The sequence below is a fragment of the Scyliorhinus canicula genome, chromosome 12, assembly GCF_902713615.1.
Source record: "Scyliorhinus canicula chromosome 12, sScyCan1.1, whole genome shotgun sequence".
Taxonomy (NCBI): Eukaryota; Metazoa; Chordata; class Chondrichthyes; order Carcharhiniformes; family Scyliorhinidae; genus Scyliorhinus; species Scyliorhinus canicula.
The window spans coordinates 53,354,716-53,374,212 of NC_052157.1; the positions used below are offsets into that span (position 1 = coordinate 53,354,716).

At 47.9% G+C, this 19,497-nt stretch overlaps 1 protein-coding gene across 1 annotated transcript in view; it reads left to right on the forward strand.

The window, feature by feature from the left end:
* The first annotated feature begins 1,536 nt into the window (after positions 1-1,536).
* LOC119974244 (von Willebrand factor A domain-containing protein 7-like) overlaps positions 1,537-19,497 on the forward strand; it is a 117,782-nt gene continuing 99,821 nt past the window's right edge. Inside the window, exon 1 of the mRNA XM_038813013.1 lies at positions 1,537-1,936. Within this exon, the coding sequence (XP_038668941.1) occupies positions 1,537-1,936 (400 nt within the window). The remainder of the gene's footprint in view (positions 1,937-19,497) is intronic.

The following is a 19,497-nucleotide window of genomic DNA, read 5'->3' on the forward strand; positions in this document are numbered from 1 at the left end:
GGGAGTGTTCAGGACAGGACAATGTGGATAGGAGAGACAGGGGTTTTATCCAAGCATTTAAGGATGGGCTATCGGAGGCACACCAGGAAGTCCTTAGGATGGGGGTGATAGCATCCCAGGACTATGACGAGCTAGTCGAGTGGGCTAGCGGGATAAAAGAAAAGAAGGGTGCCCAGACAAAGCCCAGACCAGAGAGGACCGGGACCCCCATGACGGAGGTGAGGGGAGAACCGGGTTCAGCTGCTACACATGTGGCCAGCCAGGACATATGGCTAGACTCTGCAGGGGAGCGCCATTCAGGGGGAAACCAAAGGATGGCGGACTCCGTTGTGACCACTGCCACCGAGCAGGGCATACCGAGGCAACATGTTGGGGGAAACATGGGAGACCCCAAGACCACTACAGACCAACCCCGGGGGCATCACATCCCCGGAATTCACAGGGGTGACTACAAGGGACTTAAAACCAGGGAGTTGGGAGACAGGAGAGGATTAGTGTAGCCACGCACACAGAAGACAGTGAATCCCGACAGAAGCTGGTGTCCGTCCACACCACGCATCGACCAACACAGGTCGAAATCTCCCAACCCGTAGCTCCCATTCACAGCAGGAAAGAGGAGGATAGAATATATGTGGAAGCCTTGGTGGGGGGTAGGGAATGCCACATGTTAGTAGATACAGGAGCAGCAATATCAATTACAAACCTACCCTTGCCACTAACCAACAAAAGGATATACATAACCGGGGTAGGGGGAGAGAGAATGCCCGCCTATCTTAGCGAGACCACATTAGTAGAAATTAACCACAAGTACATTCCAATGCAATTTTACGTGTGTCAGAATAATGAGGGCACAATCATGGGAAACGACCTAATGAAGGAATACCAGGTGCTGATAGATTGTGGGAGAGGGAAACTAATTTGGCCACAACCGGACGGTAGGAAGACCGAAATAGGGACATTAGCAAGCCACCTGGGGACAATCGGGGTAGCCACCATTGTGGTCCGAGATTGGGATGAGGAGAGAAAAGGGGTCGGAGCCATCTGTGCTTCCATTCCCGAAGCCTGGGCCAGGACGAAATTAGACACCGGACTAACAGAGCTGCAAAAAGTCCCAGGACCGGAACACAAGCCCCACCTACAATACCCTATCAAGCAAGAAGCGCAAGAGGCAGTGGTAGGGATAGTTAAGGGACTGATAGAAAAGGGAATCCTCAGAGAAACTGCCAGCACCACTAATTCCCCCACATGGCCAGTTATAAAACCTGATGGGAGCTACCGACTCACCATCGATTACACTGTTTGAACAAAGTGACACCTAAATTACACCCCATTGTGGCAAACCCCTCGACTATTTTAAACGGATTGGCACAAGACCACAAAATTTTCACGGTATTGGACATAGCAAATGGATTCTGGTCCCTTCCACTGGACACAGAATCCCAAGATAAATTTGCTTTCACTGTGGGAGAAAAACAGTATACATAGACTCGCCTCCCACAGGGGTTTCACAACAGCCCCGCCATATTTCACAGAACAATGAGCGATATCCTGAGTAGGGTGAAATTGCATGAGGACAATACGGTCCTCCAGTATGTGGACGATGTGTTAATAGCATTCAAAACAGAAGACGGGCACAAAGCAGCCCTGTATTCTGTATTAAAAGGATTGGCGGATGCCGGGCTGAGAGTCAGCCCACATAAGGCACAAATTGCAAAACCTCAGGTCCTGTACTTAGGACACCTAATTTCCCAGGGAATTAAAGAAATGCCCGTAGATCGCAAAATCACAATTAAAGAGATGCTGCGACCAGTCACAGTAAGAGGGGTCCGGAAAGTTTTAGGATTATTCAATTATAGTGGAAGTTTTATCCCTGACTTCGCAAAGATCGCGGAACGAATCCAGAGACTAGTGAAGGGAGGGAAGCCAGCCTTAGAAGGTATAGAGTGGGGACAGGAGCAAGAGACAGCATATACAGAATTGAAAGCTAGGTTAGTTTCAGCCCCAGGGCTAGGACTGCCAGATGGAAGCAAGGAGTTCCACATATTTTGTGATAACCAGGACGGCTTCTATTCTGCCGTAGTGGCACAGACACATGGGGATAGGAAGAGACCCATAGGGTATTTTTCAACGGCTGAGGGACCAGTAGTCACCGGGATGCCCAGGTGCATAGCCGTCCTTGATTGTGCAGCATGGGCTGTGAGGGTAAGCGAGCCCATTGTCATGACAGGAGAGATCGTGTTATACACAAGACACACACTGGTAGAAATGCTAAACACGGGCAAACTTAAAACAGTCTCAAATATTAGAAGGGCAAGGTGGGAGGCCACACTCCTACCACCTAACAAGTCAGTCACCATCATTAGGGACACGGGAGAAAACCCTGCGGCAGGGATTTTAAATATTGGGGGAGCGCACAGCTGCGGAGAAATTGACAACGATAGCGAGGGAGGGAAGATTAGGGGCGAACCCCTTCCAACAGCAGATGAGACCCTCTATGTGGATGGGTCCCGCAAATATGTATCCGGAGCACCAAGGACAGGGTGGGCAGTAGTAGACCAGAACCTGAAAACCTTAGAATCGGGACGGATCGACGGGGGTCAGTCTGCTCAGGTAGCAGAATTAGTTGCCCTCGCACAAGCTTTGAGGTTAGCAGCAGGGAAAACCGTAAACGTATACACGGACAGCCAATACGCGTTCGGGGTGGTCCATGACTACATGTCAGCATGGGGGAGAAGGGGGTTCATTACCACAGGAGGTACCCCCATTAAACACCAGCAGCGAATAAGGGCTCTGCTAGCAGCTAGTGAATAGCCTAAAGAGGCTGCAGTAATCAAAATAAAAGCCCACCAGCGGGAACCAGGGAAGGACACCCCGGGGTGGATTCATTTCAAAGAAAACCAAGCCGCAGACACAGCAGCACAAGAAGCATTGGAGAATAGCGATATTAAAAGCCTGCCCCTTGCAGCGATAGTGGTAGAACAGGAGGAAATTGACATACAGAAATTACACAGGGACATTCCCCAACAAGAACGAGATAGATGGGAGGAGTTGGGCGCAGTTAAAGGGACAGATGGGGTTTGGAGAAAAGATAACCGGGTATTGGCACCAGGATGCATCCAGACCACATTATTAGAACTACACCACGGACTCTCCCACACAGACAGGGATGCAATGATACATAGCCTGGGGAGAGAGTGGTGGTGGAGAGGACTAGGACGAGATGCGGCTATATACTGCCGTAGATGCACTATATGTGCACAGCACAACCCAGGGAAACCCATAAAAGTAAAGATGGGATATCAACCTAGACCAAAGGGACCCTGGGAACAGATACAAATGGACTTTATAGGACCATTGCCTCCCTCTCACGGAAAAACATACTGCCTAGTAATAGTTGACCAATTCACCAGGTGGGTGGAAGCATTCCCCACAACCAATTGTACAGCTCCAACGGTAGCCAGGATCTTGGCAACCAAAATTATTCCCCGATGGGGGATGCCAACTCAGGTTGATTTGGACCAGGGAACACATTTTACAGGAAAAATTATGAAGAATATTTGCCAATTATTGGGAATAAAACAGAAATTTCACATCCCCTACCACCCACAAAGTTCCGGGATGATGGAGAGGATGAATCGGACTCTAAAAGTAACTGTAGCAAAAGCAATGCAATCCTCAGGTAGAAATTGGACAGAAGTCCTACCTGCGGTTCTGATGAGGGTTAGAGCGACAACAAATCGAACTACCGGCTTGACTCCATACGAGCTGATGACCGGGCGAGCAATGCACTTACCCAAAAACATTATCACAGGTGGGACAGACGTGGGTCCGATAAAAGATTGGATCCGCCGGTACATCCGAGACCTCAGCACCCAATTAAAGGGGATGCGCCGGTCCATAATTTCAAATCAGGCACAGGTTGACACACAGGAGGACTCAGAAACATTACCAGAGGTCCCAAAAGCCGGGAGCCGGGTCTTAACAAAAATGCTTCCTGCAAAACCAGGATTTGCCCCGAGATGGCACGGACCTTACGAGGTCATTATTAGCGGAGACACCTGTGCCTGCAAAGATATAAGGGGACAGGGGATCTGGAAACACTGGACCCAATTGAAGCTGTATAAAGACAAGTAAACTAAAGGTACTGTTTTCATTGTTCAAATCTCATAGGGACCAGGACCAGACCTACGATCAAGACATCAAAACCAATAACCTTTAATTTAATCACCTGTTTGTTTATTTTCTGTATATATCGTAACTATTGTAAAAAGAAAAAACCAAGATGGGAGTAGAGATACATTTAATGATAGCCATGACCATTGTAAATCGCTCCAACACATGAGGGTTAGGGGAGCAGAACCACCAATTGTGGAAGAAAACCTATTCCTGAGGACACACCAGCAGATCTATGGGAATAGGACCGCTTGTTACCCTTGAGCGCGATCGGTAAACTCTCTATTTATCGCAACACCAGGGTGGCTCCCACAAGACCTGTTTACTATTGACACATCGGGGGCGCCCTGCAAGGAACATTTTGGACATTTCAAACAAGGGATACAAGGGAGATGTGTAGAGCTCACTGAGCCGGGAATTTCAGGGGGGATGGGACCCCAACGGGTAGAGACACATGGGGACTACCCACAATGTTTCAAGGGATGTGGGTGCGTGCATGCCTTTGTCCCTAAAAATGACTCGTGAGCTGAGGCCCATTGTGCCCTCCAGGAATGCCGGGTCCAGGAAGGACACTTCACTTGTGACTGCAAACAACAAAAATGCATTGCAGTCACCGTGGGTAGGCAGCTCATGTGTGGCAAGTGCAACGGCACCCACGTAAGCTCAGCCTCGTGGACATACCCATTTGATTCTCACCAAGAGGTACAATCGAGTGGGCAGTCCCGGGGGAAGAAAGGTTCCACAACATGGAACCATGGGGTCAGATGACCCAGGGGTAATGCTTGTTATCGGGTTAAAGAGGGTTATGTGTTTTTGTTTACAAATGTATGTATGACGGCCACAGACAGGCCTCCAAGGTTCTTTGCCGTGGGGACAATCAAACCCCTCACGGTTCCATGCCCAAGCGAAGGGCATGTCCAAAAACGCATAGTGACCAGGGCCATCAGTGCAGAATTCTGCGCCGACTGGCAGACCCCTGTCACATTGGGATCCACATTGGGATACGGATTCCTGGGGACACTATCCCTAGGGGGCGCAGCAGGGGTGGTCAGCGCCAAGAATAGGAATTTCTTTACATGCGGCCTGACCATCCTAGGAAACAGCACCTTACAAGCACTAGGGGCAATTGACCAAGAACTCGCGGAACTCAGACTATACACACAACAAACAAGATATGCGGTAGACTATCAGTTAGCCAGACAAGGAGGGGTATGCACCATCATCAAAGAAAAATGCATCACATATGTACACGACGCGACACTAAACATAACAGCAGCCATGTCCAGGATACAAAAACAATTGGATAGTTTTAAACAGGGACTCACAGGGACTGATGGGTGGTTAGGGTGGTTGTTTAACACAGTTTGGGGAGCATACATCATGAAAGGAGTAATTTTAGTAATAGCCAGCCTGTTGACACTCTGCCTGGGTCTAACTTGTATTAAAGTCATATGTACAAATATTGTATCAAGAACGCTACCCACTGCCAGCATCCAGATGCAAGAACTGTACCACACCATGGGGGAAGAGGAACAACAGCAATGACGACATCTATACAGGTCCCTTTACCTCTGAAGATCGTCCATGGGGGGTCAGCCATGAATGGGACCCCCTGGACAAGAGGAGGGACTGAAGTAGGATATTTTTTAAAGTTATATTGGATTCGTATTAATATTTACATCATCAAAGCATTCTTCATTTATTGGACTGATTGGCACCATTTATGATGTAAAGGGATGGGCATTCGTTTAAATCCCATTTTTGCACAGCTGAGAAACCTTTTTCGAACGAAATGGAGAATCTATAATCTGCCTAGTAACAGCACAAAGCTGCATCTTAAAACGGCACCATGGCCAGAAGATCGGGATATCTGCGAGTCAAGACCCTGACAGTGGGGCAGATATATATATATTTTGATTAAAACTAAGACTTATAAAATGAAATGTTATAAAATGAAATGTTGTAAAACCAAAATGACCCAGGCAGGCAAAAGAAACCTAAGGATTAAATATATTGATTAGATTAGTTTTACACACAGACACAAATCCTATCAAACAGGAGGCTGACACAATAGATTCCCAGGTTAACCCAGGAACCACACTCAACACCTAATCAAGGTACAGCATAGAGATAATGGGACCCCATTGTAAGTCAAGGGAACACCTATTAAAACCAAGCAGATGACGAGACTTTGACGTCAGAGTCAGGAAACCCGGGAAATCATGTATCTCTACCATTTATCGGTACTATTCAAATGTAAAACGGCAAAAGCCCGCCAAAACCTTGCAAATGCTTGTACTCTCTATAAATATTGAACCTCGTCTGCATATCGGGGAGAACGCCGTGGTCAAGCCATTGTTAGGAGCTGGCTGCGTGGGTCTCCCTGAAGGACTTCAGTACTTGTACTATACAGTAAAAACGCTTTGAACCTTGCCTTGAGACTCGACCTCTTGAATGCACTGCCACAAGGGATTTTTCCCTACAACAAGGGTAATAGGTGCTGGAGGAGGTTACAGAGATAGTGAAGGGGTGTCGGTGTTTGAGGAGGTTAAAGAGATAGTGAAGGGTTATAGATGTTTGGGGAGGTTACAGAGATAGTGAAAGGTTATAGGTGCTCAAGGAGCTTACAGAGATAGTGAAGGGTTAGAACATAGAACATAGAACAGTACAGCACAGAACAGGCCCTTCGGCCCTCGATGTGCCGAGCAATGATCACCCTACTCAAACTCACGTATCCACCCTATACCCGTAACACAACAACTCCCCCTTAACCTTACTTTTTAGGACACTACGGGCAATTTAGCATGGCCAATCCACCTAACCTGCACATCTTTGGACTGTGGGAGGAAACCGGAGCTCCCGGGGGAAACCCACACACACACGGGGAGGACGTGCAGACTCCGCACAGACAGTGACCCAGCCGGGAACCGAACCTGGGACACTGGAGCTGTGAAGCATTGATGCTAACCACTATGCTACCGTGCTGCCCCTATAGGTGTTTGAGGAGGTTACAGAGATAGTGAAGGGTTATAGGTGCTCAAGGAGGTTACAGAGATAGGGAAGGGTTATAGCTGTTTGGGGAGGTTACAGAGATAGTGAAGGGTTATAGGTGCTCGAGGAGGTTACTGAGATAGGGAAGGGTTATAGGTGCTCGAGGAGGTTACAGAGAGAGGGAAGGGTTATAGGTGCTGGAGGAGGTTACAGAGATAGTGAAGGGTTATAGGTGCTCAAGGATGTTACAGAGATAGTGAAGGGTTATAGGTGCTGGAGGGGGGTACAGAGATAGGGAAGGGCTATAGGTGTTTGAGGAGTTTACAGAGATAGTGACGGGTTGTGGCTGTTTGGGGAGGTTACAGAGGTAGGGAAGGGTTACAGGTGTTTGAGGAGGTTACAGAGATAGGGAAGGGTTATCGGTGTTTGAGGTGGTTGCAGAGATAGGGGAGGGTTACAGGTGTGTGAAGAGGTTACAGAGATAGGGAAGGGTTACAGGTGTTTGAGGAGGTTACAGAGATAGGGAAGGGTTTTAGGTGTTTGAGGAGGTTACAGAGATAGTGAAGGGTTACACGTGCTGGAGGAGGATACTAAGAGAGGGAAGGGGTATAGGTGTTTGAGCAGGTTACAGAGATAGGGAAGGGTTACAGGTGTTTGAGGAGGTTACAGAGATTGCGGTGTGGGGACTGGAGGAGGTTAAGGAGATAGTGAGCGGTGTGGGGGCTGGAGGAGGTTACAGAGATAGTGAGCGGAGTGGGGGCTGGAGGAGGTTACAGAGATAGGGAGTGTTGTAGGTGCTTGGGGAGGGTACAGAGAAAGGGAAGGGTTATAGGAGCTCGAGGAGGTTTCAGAGATAGTGAAAGGTTATAGGTGCTGGAGGAGGTAACAGAGATAGTGAAGGGTTATAGGTGCTGGAGGAGGTTACAGGGATAGTGAAGGGTTATAGGTGCTGGAGGAGGTTACAGAGATAGTGAAGGGTTACATAAGAACATAAGAACATAAGAACTAGGAGCAGGAGTCGGCCATCTGGCCCCTCGAGCCTTAATCCCTTTATTCTTCAAAAAACTATCTATCTTTACCTTAAAAACATGTAATGAAGGAGCCTCAACTGCTTCACTGGGCAAGGAATTCCATGGATTCACAACCCTTTGGGTGAAGAAGTTGCTCCTAAACTCAGTCCTAAATCTACTTCCCCTTATTTTGAGGCTATGTCCCCTAGTTCTGCTGTCACCCGCCAGTGGAAACAACCTGCCCGCATCTATCCTATCTATTCCCTTCATAATTTTAAATGTTTCTATAAGATCCCCCCTCATCCTTCTAAATTCCAACGTGTACAGTCCCAGTCTACTCAACCTCTCCTCATAATCCAATCCCTTCAGCTCTGGGATTAACCTAGTGAATCTCCTCTGCACACCCTCCAGCGCCAGTACGTCCTTTCTCAAGTAAGGAGACCAAAACTGAACACAATACTCCAGGTGTGGCCGCACTAACACCTTATACAATTGCAACATAACCTCCCTAGTCTTAAACTCCATCCCTCTAGCAATGAAGGACAAAATTCCATTTGCCTTCTTAATCACCTGTTGCACTTGTAAACCAACCTTATGTGACTCATGCACTAGCACACCCAAGTCTCTCTGAACAGCGGCATGCTTTAATATTTTATCGTTTAAATAATAATCCCGTTTGCTGTTATTCCTACCAAAATGGATAACCTCACATTTGTCAACATTGTATTCCATCTGTCAGACCCGAGCCCATTCACTTAACCTATCCAAATCCCTCTGCAGACTTCCAGTATCCTCTGCACTTTTCGCTTTACCATTCATCTTAGTGTCATCTGCAAACTTGGACACATTGCCCTTGGTCCCCAACTCCAAATCATCTATGTAAATTGTGAACAATTGTGGGCCCAACACGGATCCCTGAGGGACACCACTAGCTACTGATTGCCAACCAGAGAAACACCCATTTATCCCAACTCTTTGCTTTCTATTAATTAACCAATCCTCTATCCATGCTACTACTTTACCCTTAATGCCATGCATCTTTATCTTATGCAGCAACCTTTTGTGTGGCACCTTGCCAAAGGCTTTCTGGAAATCCAGATATACCACATCCATCGGCTCCCCGTTATCTACTGCACTGGTAATGTCCTCAAAAAATTCCACTAAATTAGTTAGGCATGACCTGCCTTTTACGAACCCATGCTGCGTCCGCCCAATGGGACAATTTCTATCCAGATGCCTCGCTATTTCTTCCTTGATGATAGATTCCAGCATCTTCCCTATTACCGAAGTTAAGCTCACTGGCCTATAATTTCCTGCTTTCTGCCTACCTCCTTTTTTAAACAGTGGCGTCACGTTTGCTAATTTCCAATCCACCGGGACCACCCCAGAGTCTAGTGAATTTCGGTAAATTATCACTAGTGCATCTGCAATTTCCCTAGCCATCTCTTTTAGCACTCTGGGATGCATTCCATCAGGGCCAGGAGACTTGTCTACCTTTAGCCCCATTAGCTTGCCCATCACTCCCTCCTTAGTGATAACAATCCTCTCAAGGTCCTCACCTGTCATAGCCTCATTTCTATCAGTCGCTGGCATGTTATTTGTGTCTTCCACTGTGAAGACCGACCCAAAAAACCTGTTCAGTTCCTCAGCCATTTCCTCATTTCCCATTATTAAAACTCCCTTCTCATCCTCCAAAGGACCAATATTTACCTTAGCCACTCTTTTTTGTCTTATATATTTGTAAAAACTTTTACTGTCTGTTTTTATATTCTGAGCAAGTTTACTCTCATACTCTATCTTACTCTTCTTTATAGCTTTTTTAGTAGCTTTCTGTTGCCCCCTAAAGATTTCCCAGTCTTCTAATCTCCCAGCAATCTTTGCCACTTTATATGTTTTTCCTTCAATTTGATACTCTCCCTTATTTCCTTAGATATCCACGGTCGATTTTCCCTCTTTCTTCCGTCCTTCCTTTTTGTTGGTATAAACCTTTGCTGAGCACTGTGAAAAATCACTTGGAAGGTTCTCCACTGTTCCTCAACTGTTCTACCATAAAGTCTTAGCTCCCAGTCTACCTTAGCTAGTTCTTCTCTCATCCCCTTGTAGTCTCCTTTGTTTAAACACAAAACACTAGTATTTGATTTTACTTTCTCACCCTCCATCTGTATTTTAAATTCCACCATATTGTGATCGCTCCTTCCGAGAGGATCCCTAACTATGAGATCATGAATCAATCCTGTCTCATTACACAGGACAAGATCTAGGACCGCTTGTTCCCTCGTAGGTTCCATTACATACTGTTCTAGGAAACTATCGCGGATACATTCTATAAACTCCTCCTCACGGTTGCCTTGACCGACCTGGTTAAACCAATCGACATGTAGATTAAAATCCCCCATGATAACTGCTGTACCAATTCTACATGCATCAGTTATTTCTTTGTTTATTGCCTGCCCCACCATCTCGTTACTATTTGGTGGCCGATAGACTACTCCTATCAGTGACTTTTGCGCCTTACTATTCCTGATTTCCACCCAAATGGATTCAACCTTATCCTCCATAGCACCGATGTCATCCCTTACTATTGCCCAGATGTCATCCTTAAATAACAGAGCAACACCACCTCCCTTACCATCCACTCTGTCCTTCCGAATAGTTTGATACCCTCGGATATTTAACTCCCAGTCGTGACCATCCTTTAACCATGTTTCAGTAATGGCCACTAAATCATAGTCATTCACGATGATTTGTGCCACCAACTCATTTACTTTATTCCGAATACTACGAGCATTCAGGTAAAGTGCACTTATGTTGGTTTTTTTACCTCTGTTTTGAATCTTAACATCTCCAGTTTTATTCCTTTTGTTATTACTGGGCCTATTCACTGTGCTCCCCTCAGTCACTGTACCTTGTACTGTCGCCCTTATGGATTTCTGACTATGTCTTCTCTGCCTTGCACTTTTCCCCTTACTTCCTTTTGTTTCTGTCCCTGTTTTACTACCTTCCAACTTCCTGCATTGGTTCCCATCCCCCTGCCACATTAGTTTAAACCCTCCCCAACAGCTCTAGAAAACACCCCCCCTAGGACATCGGTTCCAGTCCTGCCCAAGTGCAGACCATCCGGTTTGTACTGGTCCCACCTCCCCCAGAACCGGTCCCAATGCCCCAGGAATTTGAATCCCTCCCTCTTGCACCATCTCTCGAGCCACACATTCATCCTATCTATCCTGACATTCCTACTCTGACTAGCTCGTGGCACTGGTAGCAATCCTGAGATTACTACCTTTGAGGTCCTACTTTTTAGTTTAACTCCTAACTCCCTGAATTCCGCTTGTAGGACCTCATCCCATTTTTTACCTATATCGTTGGTGCCTATGTGCACCACGACAGCTGGCTGTTCACCCTCCCCCCCAAGAAGGTCCTGCAGCCGCTCCGAGACATCCTTGACCCTTGCACCAGGGAGGCAACATACCATCCTGGAGTCTCGATTGCGTCCACAGAACCGCCTGTCTATTCCCCTTACGATCGAGTCCCCTATCACTATAGCCCTGCCATTTTTCTTCCTGCCCTGCTGTGCAGCAGAGCCAGCCACGGTGCCATGAACCTGGCTGCTGCTGCCTTCCCCTGGTGAGCCATCTCCCTCAACAGTATCCAAAGCGGTATATCTGTTTTGCAGGGAGATGACCGCAGGGGACACCTGCACTGCCTTCCTACTCTTGCTCTTTCTTTTGGTCACCCATTTTCTATCTCCCTCAGTAACCTTCACCTGCGGTGTGACCAACTCGCTAAACGTGCTATCCACGACCTCCTCAGCATCGCGGATGCTCCAAAGTGAGTCCATCCGCAGCTCCAGAGCCGTCAAGCGGTCTAACAAGAGCTGCAACTGAACACACTTCTTGCACGTGAAGGAGCCAGGGACAGTGGACGTGTCCCTGAGCTCCCACATCGCACACGAGGAGCATGACACGGGTCTGGGATCTCCTGCCATGTCTTAAACCCTTGGTAAATTTAAACAACTACAATTTCAAAATAAAAATAAATAAATTAGACAATGAAAAGAAAAAGAGAGACTACTTACCAGTCACTTACCAGGGTTAAAGAGCACCTCCTCACACTCTGCACCGAATTACCTCACTGCACCAAATTACCAAGTTTCAATCTCCAGGTTACAGGTGCTCGAGGAGGTTACTGAGATAGTGAAGGGTTATAGGTGCAGGAGGAGGTTACAGAGAGAGGGAAGGGTTATAGGTGCTGGAGGAGGTTACAGAGATAGTGAAGGGTTATAGGTGTTTGAGGAGGTTACAGAGAAAGGGAGTGTTGTAGGTGCTTGGGAGGTTACAGAGATAGTGAAGGGTTATAGGTGCTCAAGGAGGTTACAGAGATAGGGAAGGGTTATAGCTGTTTGGGGAGGTTACAGAGATAGAAGGGTTTAGGTGCTCGAGGAGGTTACAGAGATAGGGAAGGGTTATAGGTGCTCGAGGAGGTTACAGAGATAGTGAAGGGTTACAGGTGCTCGAGGAGATTACAGAGATAGGGAAGGGTTATATGTGCTCGAGGAGGTTACAGAAAGAGGGAAGGGTTATAGGTGCTCGAGGAGGTTACAGAGATAGTGAAGGGTTACAGGTGCTCGAGGAGATTACAGAGATAGTGAAGGGTTATAGGTGCTCAAGGAGGTTACAGAGGTAGGGAAGGGTTACAGGTGTTTGAGGAGGTTACAGAGATAGGGAAGGGTTGTAGGTGCTTGGGGAGGTTACAGAGATAGTGAAGGGTTATAGGTGTGCAAGGAGGTTACAGAGGTAGTGAAGGGTTATAGCTGTTTGGGGAGGGTACAGAGAAAGGGAAGGGTTATAGGTGCTCAAGGAGGTTTCAGAGATAGTGAAAGGTTACAGGTGCTGGAGGAGGTTACAGAGATGGTGAAGGGTTTTAGGTGCTGGAGGAGGTTACAGAGATAGTGAAGGGTTATAGGTGCTCAAGGAGGTTACAGAGATAGGGACGGGTTATAGGTGTTTGAGGAGGTTACAGAGATAGTGAAGGGGTATAGGTGCAGGAGGAGGTTACAAAGATAGGGAAGGGTTATAGGTGTTTGAGGAGGTTACAGAGATAGTGACGGGTTATGGCTGTTTGGGGAGGTTACAGAGATAGGGAAGGGTAATCGGTGCTGGAGGAGGTTACAGAGATAGTGAAGGGTTACAGGTGATTGAGGAGGTTACAGAGATACGGAAGGATGACAGGTGTTTGTGGAGGTTACAGAGATAGTGACGGGTTATGGCTGTTTGGGGAGGTTACAGAGATAGTGAAGGGTTATAGGTGCTCAAGGAGGTTACAGAGATAGGGAAGGGTTATAGCTGTTTGGGGAGGTTACAGAGATAGTGAAGGGTTATAGGTGTGCAAGGAGGTTACAGAGATAGAAGGGTTTAGGTGCTCGAGGAGGTTACAGAGATAGTGAAGGGTTACAGGTGCTCGAGGAGATTACAGAGATAGGGAAGGGTTATAGCTGTTTGGGGAGGTTACAGAGATAGTGAAGGGTTATAGGTGCTCGAGGAGGTTACAGAGATAGTGAAGAGTTACAGGTGCTCGAGGAGATTACAGAGATAGGGAAGGGTTATAGCTGTTTGGGGAGGTTACAGAGATAGTGAAGGGTTATAGGTGCTGGAGGAGGTTACAGAGATAGTGAAGGGTTTTAGGTGCTCAAGGAGGTTACAGAGATAGGGAAGGGTTATAGCTGTTTGGGGAGGTTACAGAGATAGTGAAGGGTTATAGGTACTGGAGGAGGTTACAGAGATAGTGAAGGGTTATAGGTGCTCGAGGAGGTTACTGAGATAGGGAAGGGTTATAGGTGCTCGAGGAGGTTACAGAGAGAGGGAAGGGTTATAGGTGCTTAGGGATAGAGATAGGGAAGGGTTATAGGTGCTCGAGGAGGTTACAGAGATAGTGAAGGGTTACAGGTGCTCGAGGAGATTACAGAGATAGGGAAGGGTTATAGGTTCTCGAGGAGGTTACAGAGATAGTGAAGGGTTATAGGTGCTGGAGGAGGTTACAGAGATAGTGAAGGGGTGTAGGTGTTTCAGGAGGTTACAGAGATAGGGAAGGGTTATAGGTGTTTGAGGAGGTTGCAGAGATAGGGGAGGGTTACAGGTGTGTGAAGAGGTTACATAGATAGGGAAGGGTTACAGGTGTTTGAGGAGGTTACAGAGATAGGGAAGGGTTTTAGGTGTTTGAGGAGGTTACAGAGATAGCGGTGTGGGGACTGGAGGAGGTTAAGGAGATAGTGAGCGGTGTGGAGGCTGGAGGAGTTTACAGAGATAGTGAGCGGAGTGGGGGCTGGAGGAGGTTACAGAGATAGGGAGTGTTGTAGGTGCTTGGGGAGGGTACAGAGAAAGGGAAGGGTTATAGGTGGTCGAGGAGGTTTCAGAGATAGTGAAAGGTTATAGGTGCTGGAGGAGGTTACAGAGATAGTGAAGGGTTATAGGTGCTGGAGGGGGTTACAGGGATAGTGAAGGTTTATAGGTGCTGGAGGAGGTTACAGAGATAGTGAATGGTTATAGGTGCTCAAGGAGGTTACAGAGATAGGGAACGGTTATAGCTGTTTGGGGAGGTTACAGAGATACAGGTAGTGAAGGGTTATAGGTGCTGGAGGAGGTTACAGAGATAGTGAAGGGTTATAGGTGCTCAAGGAGGTTACAGAGATAGGGACGGGTTATAGATGTTTGAGGAGGTTACAGAGATAGTGAAGGGGTATAGGTGCAGGAGGAGGTTACAAAGATAGGGAAGGGTTATAGGTGTTTGAGGAGGTTACAGAGATAGTGACGGGTTATGGCTGTTTGGGGAGGTTACAGAGATAGGGAAGGGTAATCGGTGCTGGAGGAGGTTACAGAGATAGTGAAGGGTTACAGGTGATTGAGGAGGTTACAGAGATACGGAAGGATGACAGGTGTTTGTGGAGGTTACAGAGATAGTGACGGGTTATGGCTGTTTGGGGAGGTTACAGAGATAGGGAAGGGTTATAGGTGCTGAAGGAGATTACAGAGATAGTGAAGGGTTATAGGTGCTCAAGGAGGTTACAGAGATAGGGAAGGGTTATAGCTGTTTGGGGAGGTTACAGAGATAGTGAAGGGTTATAGGTGCTGGAGGAGGTTACAGAGATAGGGAAGGGTTATAAGTGCTCGAGGAGGTTACTGAGATAGGGAAGGGTTATAGGTGCTCGAGGAGGTTACAGAGAGAGGGAAGGGTTATAGGTGCTTAGGGAGGTTACAGAGATAGTGAAGGGTTATAGGTGCTCAAGGAGGTTACAGAGATAGGGAAGGGTTATAGCTGTTTGGGGAGGTTACAGAGATAGTGAAGGGTTATAGGTGCTCGAGGAGGTTACAGAGATAGTGAAGGGTTACAGGTGCTCAAGGAGGTTACAGAGATAGTGAAGGGTTACAGGTGCTCGAGGAGATTACAGAAATAGGGAAGGGTTATAGGTTCTCGAGGAGGTTACAGAGATAGTGAAGGGTTATAGGTGCTGGAGGAGGTTACAGAGATAGTGAAGGGGTGTAGGTGTTTCAGGAGGTTACAGAGATAGGGAAGGGTTATAGGTGTTTGAGGAGGTTGCAGAGATAGGGGAGGGTTACAGGTGTGTGAAGAGGTTACATAGATAGGGAAGGGTTACAGGTGTTTGAGGAGGTTACAGAGATAGGGAAGGGTTTTAGGTGTTTGAGGAGGTTACAGAGATAGCGGTGTGGGGACTGGAGGAGGTTAAGGAGAAAGTGAGCGGTGTGGGGGTTGTAGGAGTTTACAGAGATTGTGAGTGGACTGGGGGCTGGAGGAGGTTACAGAGATAGGGAGTGTTGTAGGTGCTTGGGGAGGGTACAGAGAAAGGGAAGGGTTATAGGTGGTCGAGGAGGTTTCAGAGATAGTGAAAGGTTATAGGTGCTGGAGGAGGTTACAGAGATAGTGAAGGGTTATAGGTGCTGGAGGAGGTTACAGGGATAGTGAAGGTTTATAGGTGCTGGAGGAGGTTACAGAGATAGTGAAGGGTTGTAGGTGTTTGAGGAGGTTACAGAGATAGGGAGTGTTGTAGGTGCTTGGGGAGGTTACAGAGATAGTGAATGGTTATAGGTGCTCAAGGAGGTTACAGAGATAGGGAACGGTTATAGGTGCTGGAGGGGGGTACAGAGATAGGGAAGGGTTATAGGTGTTTGAGGATGTTACAGAGATAGTGAAGGGTTATAGGTGCTGGAGGGGGGTACAAAGATAGGGAAGGGTTATAGGTGTTTGAGGAGGTTACAGAGATAGTGACGGGTTATGGCTGTTTGGGGAGGTTACAGAGGTAGGGAAGGGTTACAGGTGTTTGAGGAGGTTACAGAGATAGGGAAGGGTTATCGGTGTTTGAGGTGGTTGCAGAGATAGGGGAGGGTTACAGGTGTGTGAAGAGGTTACAGAGATAGGGAAGGGTTACAGGTGTTTGAGGAGGTTACAGAGAATGGGAAGGGTTTTAGGTGTTTGAGGAGGTTACAGAGATAGTGAAGGGTTACAGGTGCTGGAGGAGGATACTAAGATAGGGAAGGGGTATAGGTGTTTGAGAAGGTTACAGAGATAGGGAAGGGTTACAGGTGTTTGAGGAGGTTACAGGGTAGGAAAGGGTTATAGATGTTTGAGGAGGTTACAGAGATAGTGAGCGGTGTGGGGACTGGAGGAGGTTACAGAGATAGTGAGCGGTGTGGGGGCTGGAGGAGGTTACAGAGATAGTGAGCGGAGTGGGGGCTGGAGGAGGTTACAGAGATAGGGAGTGTTGTAGGTGCTTGGGGAGGTTACAGAGATAGTGAAGGGTTATAGGTGCTCAAGGAGGTTACAGAGATAGTGAAGGGTTATAGCTGTTTGGGGAGGGTACAGAGAAAGGGAAGGGTTATAGGTGCTCTAGGAGGTTTCAATGATAGTGAAAGGTTATAGGTGCTGGAGGAGGTTACAGAGATAGTGAAGGGTTATAGGTGCTTGTGGAGGTTACAGAGATAGTGAAGGGTTGTAGTTGCTTGGGGAGGTTACAGAGATAGGGAAGGGTTATAGGTGCTCAAGGAGGTTACAGAGATAGTGAAGGGTTGTAGGTGCTTGGGGAGGTTACTAAGATAGGGAAGGGTTATAGGTGTTTGAGGAGGTTACAGAGATAGGGAAGGGTTATAGGCGTTTGAGTAGGTTACAGAGATAGGGAAGGGTTATAGGTGTTTGAAGAGGTTACAGAGCTAGGGGAGGGTTACTGGTTGTTGAAGAGGTTACAGAGATAGGGAAGGGCTACAGGTGTTTGAGGAGGTTACAGAGATAGTAAAGGGTTACAGGTGCTGGAGGAGGATACTAAGATAGGGATGGGTTATAGGTGTTTGAGGATGTTACAGAGTTTGGGAAGGGTTTCAGGTGTTTGTGGAGGTTACAGGATAGGGAAAGGTTATAGGTGTTTGAGGCGGTTACAGAGATAGTGAGCGGTGTGGGGGCTGGAGGAGGTTAGAGAGATAGTGAGTGGAGTGGGGGCTGGAGGAGGTTACAGAGATAGGGAGTGTTGTAGGGGCTGGAGGAGGTTACAGAGATAGAGAGGGCTGTAGGGGCTGGAGGAGGTGAAAGGGATAGTGAGAGGTGTGGGTGCTGGAGGAGGTTGCAGAGATAGGGAGCGGTGTGGGTGCTGGAAGAGGTTACAGAGATAGTGAGCGGAGTGGGGGCTGGAGGAGGTTACAGAGAGAGGGAGTGTTGCAGGGGCTGGAGGAGGTTACAGAGACAGAGAGGGCTGTAGGGGCTGGAGGAGGTTAAAGGGATAGTGAGCGGTGTGGGGGCTGGAGGAGGTTACAGAGATAGGGAGCAGTGTGGTGGCTGGAAGGGGCTACAGAGATAGGGGGTTGTAGGATCTGGAGCACGTTACTGGGATATGGAGAGATTTTTTTTTATCATAGAATTTTACAGTGCAGAAGGAGGCCATTCGGCCCATTGAGTCTGCACCGGCTCCTGGAAAGAGCACCCTACCCAAGGTTAACACCTCCACCCCATCCCCATAACCCAGTAACCCCACCCAACACTAAGGGCAATTTAGCACGGCCAATCCACCTAACCTGCACATCTTTGGACTGTGGGAGGAAACCGGAGCACCCGGAGGAAACCTACGCACACACGGGGAGGATGTGCAAACTCCACACAGACAGTGACCCAAGCCGGGAATCGAACCTGGGACCCTGGAGCTGTGAAGCCATTGTGCTATCCACAATGCTACCGTGCTGCCCCACGTTGGGGCTGAACCTGGTCGGGTTGAACCTGGTTACAGAGATAGGGAGGTTTGTAGGAGTTGGAGGAGATTGCACAGATAGTGAGTGGTGTAGGAACTGGAGCAGTTTACGGGGATAGGGAAGGTTGGAGGGGCTGGAGGAGGTTACAGAGGTAGGGAAGGGTTATAGGTGCTGGTGGAGGTTACAGAGATAGTGAAGGGTTATAGTTACTGGAGGAGGTTACAGAGATAGTGAAGGGTTATAGGTGCTCGAGGAGGTTACAGAGATAGTGAAGGGTTATAGGTGCTGGAGGAGGTTAAAGAGATCGGGAAGGATTATAGGTGTTTGAGGAGGTTACAGATATAGTGAAGGGCTATAGGCGCAGGAGGAGGTTACAGAGATAGGGAAGGGTTATAGGTGCTCGAGGAGGTTACTGAGATAGGGAAGGGTTGTAGGTGTTTGAGGAGGTTACAGAGATAGTGAGCGGTGTGGGGGCTGGAGGAGGTTACAGAGATAGTGAGCGGAGTGGGGCTGGAGGAGGTTACAGAGATAGGGAGGGCTGTAGCGGCTGGAGGAGGTTAAAGGGATAGTGAGCGGTGTGGGTGCTGGAGGTGGTTACAGTGATAGGGACGGCTGTAGGGGTTGGAGGAGGTTACAGAGATAGGGACGGCTGTAGGGGCTGGAGGAGGTTACAGAGATAGGGAGCGGTGTGGGGGCTGGAGGGGGATACAGAGATAGGGGGTTGTAGGATCTGGAGCACGTTACTGGGATATGGAGAGATGTAGGGGCTGAACCTGGTTACAGAGATAGGGAAGTTTGTAGGAGTTGGTGTAGATTACACAGATAGTGAGTGGTTTAGGGACTGGTGCAGTTTACTGGGATAGCGAATGTTGGAGGGGCTGGAGGAGGTTACAGAGACAGGGAAGGGTTATAGGTGTTTGAGGAGGTTACCGAGATAGTAAAGGGTTATAGCTGCTGGAAGAGGTTACAGAGATAGTGAAGGGATATAGGGGCTCAAGGAGGTTACAGAGATAGGGAAGGGTTATAGGTGTTTGAGTTGATTACAGGGATAGGGAAGGGTTGTAGATGTTTGAGTTGATTACAGA